General features: G+C 64.4%; 1 protein-coding gene across 1 annotated transcript; it reads right to left on the reverse strand.

The window, feature by feature from the left end:
• Positions 1 to 563: 563 nt before the first annotated feature.
• LOC309793825 (forkhead box protein J1-like) lies at positions 564 to 3,517 on the reverse strand (the record flags this gene model as incomplete). The annotated part of the gene is made up of 2 exons (XM_082604605.1): positions 564 to 1,331; positions 3,020 to 3,517. The coding sequence occupies 2 exons, from the start codon at positions 3,515 to 3,517 to the stop codon at positions 564 to 566; spliced, it is 1,266 nt and encodes a 421-aa protein (XP_082460731.1).
• Positions 3,518 to 4,469: the final 952 nt, after the last annotated feature.

Below are 4,469 nucleotides of genomic sequence, written 5' to 3' on the forward strand. Positions count from 1 at the left end.
CTGGCTCCACCCGGCACCCCGGCCTCCTTTCTGTCTCCTCTCTCTTCCCCCCTCCGCCTAGCTCCTCCTCACAGACTGCCAGGAGAGGCCTCTTGGGTGTTCATTTGCGGTCACCTAATCAGCATTGGTTGTACCTGGGAACTTGCTCTGGATAGAGACCTGGGGAGGAGAGCAGGAGAGAGAGAAGCTTGGAAGCTAAGGTGTTCTGGGGCGGGCCCTGTACTGATGTTTCCAGCTTGGCCAGGGCCCCTCCAAGCCGCAGCTCTCATAGTGCAGAGGGCCCTTAGCGTGTCTCTGGGGCAGGGAAGAAGTGGATCAATGAAACACTGTGTGTATGGGGGGCTGGGGAGCGGAGGCAGCAATTTGGGTCCTGGGCCCCAATTCTCAGCCTGCTGGACTAGAATCTGAGGATGGCCTGGGCTGGGGGCCGTGTGGCCTGGTGGGGTGAGCTGGCCCAGCCCCTGCCTGGGCGGTAGGGTGTCCATGGGCCTGCACTGGCGGGGAGGGGGGCAGTCTGGGCCCAGACTTCGGTGCTGTCTGGAGGTGGGGCAGGGCCTGGCTTCTTACAAGAAGGCGCCCAGGCTGGCCCAGTCATGCAGGTCAGAGGCCAGTGTGGCATCCCCGGCCTCAAAGAGGGGCTCGGGGGGCAGGGAGCTACGGGTGCTCTCGTCCCAGGGGTGCTCCAGGAAGGATGTGGCCAGGAAGGTCTCATCAAAGTCCAGGCTGTCGGTAGCCTGCTCCGCTGGAGGCCCCCAGGTAACAGGGCAGTCGATGTGGTGGCCATGGATGGTGAGGTCCACGTCCCCGTGTGAGGCAGGGCTCAGCGGCGGGATCAGCTCCGAGATCTCCAGCGTGCCCAGCTCCCCGTCCAGCGTGCCAGCGTCCAAGATGGCCTCCCAGTCAAAGTTGCCCTTGAGGGGTTCCAGCTCACCCTGCTCCTCCTGGGTCAGCAGCAGGGGGCTGGAGGGCCGCGGGACCTTGGCCTCCTGCTTGGGCAGCGGCTGTTGACGCTTACGCCCCAGCCTGCCCTCGCCTGCACCCCAGCCCGCCTCCCCAGTGGCCTCCTCGAACTCCCGCAGCAGCTGCTGGGCCTCGGTGCTCACGGTCAGTGGCCCGGCCCATGGGGCGGCGCTGGGCTCTGGCGCGGCCTGGCGGGCAAAGGCCGGGTGGATGTGGACTGGGGGCAGCCGCTGCTTCTTCAAGGCCCCACTCAGCAGCCGCTCGGCGTACTGGGGGTCGATGCACCAGAAGCCCCCCTTGCCTGGCTCGTCCTTCTCCCGAGGCACCTTGATGAAGCCCTTCTTCAGGGACAGGTTGTGGCGGATGGAGTTCTGGACACAGGGAGGTAGGAGAGAAGGAAGACAGCTGGGAGAGTGGGTGGGGTCAGTGATGGGGGGCTCCTAGCGCCACTGCCAGTCCCACCACCACCTTCTCTCCGATGGGGGCAGGGGAGACAGAGGCGCTGCTCCGAGCGGGAGGCTCTGGGACACCAGCCACGGGGCACCAGGAGCTGGGAGTGCTGTCGGGGGCTTTTGTTCCCTTTGGCCAGGATATCTGCCTGCTCGGTCATCCGAGCCCTGAGCCGCAGGGTGGCTCTCAGTGCCAGCCTGTCCTGCCCTCCCTCCCTTACCCCGCTGCTTGCGGCCTCTGGTCAAAGGCCTTGGCTCCCCCAGGTCCTGGACGGCCATCTCCCTCTGCCTGGGCCTGGCTGGCCTTCTCTGTTTGTGAAATGAGTGAGTGGGTGTGAGGGTGTGTGTGTGTGGGGCGGGGATGAAGTGTGGGAGGATCTGATGACTTTCCTTGTTTCTAGAGCCGGCTGCTGGCCTGGGCCCTCACCCACCATGTCCCCCTCCTCCCACCCCAGGCTCTGAGGCCTCAGTTGATTATTACCCAGCCAAGAGCATAGCGCTCATTCCTGGGGCCTCTCAGGCTTGGGGTAGGGTGGGGGGTGGTGGAGGGTCTCTGCTTTCTCACCAAGGTTACAAATGGTACCTGCCCCAGGGTCAGGGCCCAAGCAATCGTGGAATAGCTGTGATTACAGGAACTCTGATCCTGTGACCTGTGCCACAGGGAAGGATCTGTGCATCCTCAGGGTCTCTGTCCCCAAGTAGCCCCTGATCCTGATGGTCGAAGAGGCTCAGGGCAGCGTGTGCCCAGCCTGAATCACCATCCTGCCTTGTTCAGGCCTGCGTGCACAGTCCAAACCACGCTGGGGCACAGGGGTCTGGGGCCTGGTGGGTGGGGCCGGCAGGTGAGTAGTGCCCCCTGGCAAGACTGGGAGGTTTACATGGTGGTCTGGGCCCCTTGGCTGCTCTGTGCCAGGTTCCGGAGACTTGGAACATGAAGCCAGTGTGGGAGGAAAGAGCCCCTGTGGAAAGCACGTGGCTGAGGTAATTGTCCCCCCAGGGAGTTTGATGAGAAGAGGGGGAGGAGTGTAGGCAGGAAACTAGGGAGGGCTTGGGGTGGGGGCTGGCACAGCAGCTTTCGGAAGGCCCCGTAGCCCTTCCACTGGGACACCGATGGCCTTCACACCCCGCAGCACGCCCCTCTCCCCTCCCAGAGCCCCTCCAGCCAACTGAAAGCAGGCGGGATGCAGAGTCTGGCAGGAACGATGCTCTGCCTCCAGTCAGGCCCTGACAAACTGACCTTGAGGAGGGGAGTGTCGAGGAATTCCAGGACTTGGGACAAAAATGTGTCCCTCAGTCCATCAACCTACCCTGGGGGGCTGTGTCCACGCATAGTTCAGCCCTGGTCTTTGGGCTGAGCCTGCCGGACGAGTGACAAGTTCTTTCCCCTTGAACCTCTATGTCGGCACCCCTGCAGCCCTCTGAACATCCTCCCTCCTCCGTCTCTGAAGTCAAAGGGGCAGCAGTCCAAGCACTGGGCTCCCTTGAGGTCCTTCCTGGACGGCCTTCCTCTCTCGGGGCCCTGGCCGTACCGCGCCTACTTGGCCTGCGGATCTGGGATGTGAGTCCAGTCCGCGAGGGCATGGGGAGGGAGGGAGGGAGTGCCTCCCTACCTGCCAGGTGGGATCAGCGTGGCGGAAGTAACAGAAGTTGTCCGTGATCCACTTGTAGATGGCCGACAGGGTGATCTTGGTGGCCTTGCTGGCCTGCATGGCCATGCAGATGAGCGTGGCATACGAGTAGGGCGGCTTCACGTGCGGGTTGGTGGCGTAGTCCACGTCGTCGGGAGGCGAGGCCTGCAGCCCCGAGGGGGCGCTCCGCGGCGTGCAGGAGGACGTGGGCTTGCCGGGTGTGTGCGGCTGCCCCAGGCAGGCGGGGTCCGCCGCCAGGGGAGACCCCGGCTCGGCCGAGCCTGCCAGCTCGTGGGAGCCGTGGGGGTCGGTGTCCCCCGAAGGCAGGGCGGGGAGCTCGGCGTTGAGAATGGAGAATTCCTGCAGCCACTGCAGGCTGGTCAGGCTGTCATTCAGGGCGTTGGACTCCTCCAGGCCGCCTTCCGGTCCGGCCTCCTCCGCTGCCCCTGCTCCCGAGACGCGTAGCCAGCTCTCCGCCATATCTGCGGGGACTCTCCGAGGGGGCTGTCAACATCCACGAGCCGAGCCGAGGGTGGCCGCCGAGCTCTCCGGCCCGCTGACTCCCGCGGCTTCAGTTACGCAGCCTCCCGGAAGCGGGCTTCCATCCCGCGATCCGGGGGTAGCCTCCTCCAAACGGAATGTGGTGCCTGCGGGGACCAGAGCGGGAACTGAGCCCTCTTTCCCCACCCCCGAGGGGAGAGTGTGGGCGAGGGGGGAGGCTCTTACTAAAATCCTTCCTGCAGCCGGGGAGGATCTTTTACTGCCGAGGTCTGGGAAACAGAAGGTGTGCCCGGGGCTCCGACCCACACGGGGTTCGCCTCGCTCTTTTCCTCTTGGATCTTTTAGAGGAGACTTAATTAGCCCAACGAGGGAATAGTGTAGGGGCATGCGAGGCCACCCCTTTCTCCCTCAAAGCGGGGAATTAACCCCCCTCTCTCCGTCCACAACCAATGGAAATGGGGCGAGAGAGTCCAGGAGGGCAGTACGACGGGTCGGGGGGCGGGGGAGGTCGTCTGATCTTTGAAAAGGGATATTAGGATGGGGCTCAAGGGGAAGGAAGGAAACAATACAGAGAGTTATAAGGGGGTGGGAAGTGAGTGTCCCCCAAACGCCTCTGATGTCAGTCCCCGGGCCCTCCACTTCCGTCGGGGACGGATGGGAGAGCGGGCTGGTACTGACGCCCTCCCTTCCCACGGCCGGCAGCCCTCCCCGTCCCTTACCTGGCTCAGAGCGCAGCCCGGGCCAAAGGAAGCTTCTCAAAGAAATTCCTCCCACCGCCCACCCTCACCGCGGCTCTCTGCTCCCAGCTCCAGGGCCCAGCCAGCAATCCTCGTCGCCACTCACGCCCGCCGGCGCCTCTCTGAAAGCCAGCGGCTGGGGACCGGCACTCAGTAGCCGCTCGCAAGGCGTCTCCTGCTGCCGTGGCGACGCC

The sequence above is a fragment of the Mesoplodon mirus genome (genome assembly GCF_964341445.2).
Source record: "Mesoplodon mirus genome assembly, chromosome: 18".
Taxonomy (NCBI): Eukaryota; Metazoa; Chordata; class Mammalia; order Artiodactyla; family Ziphiidae; genus Mesoplodon; species Mesoplodon mirus.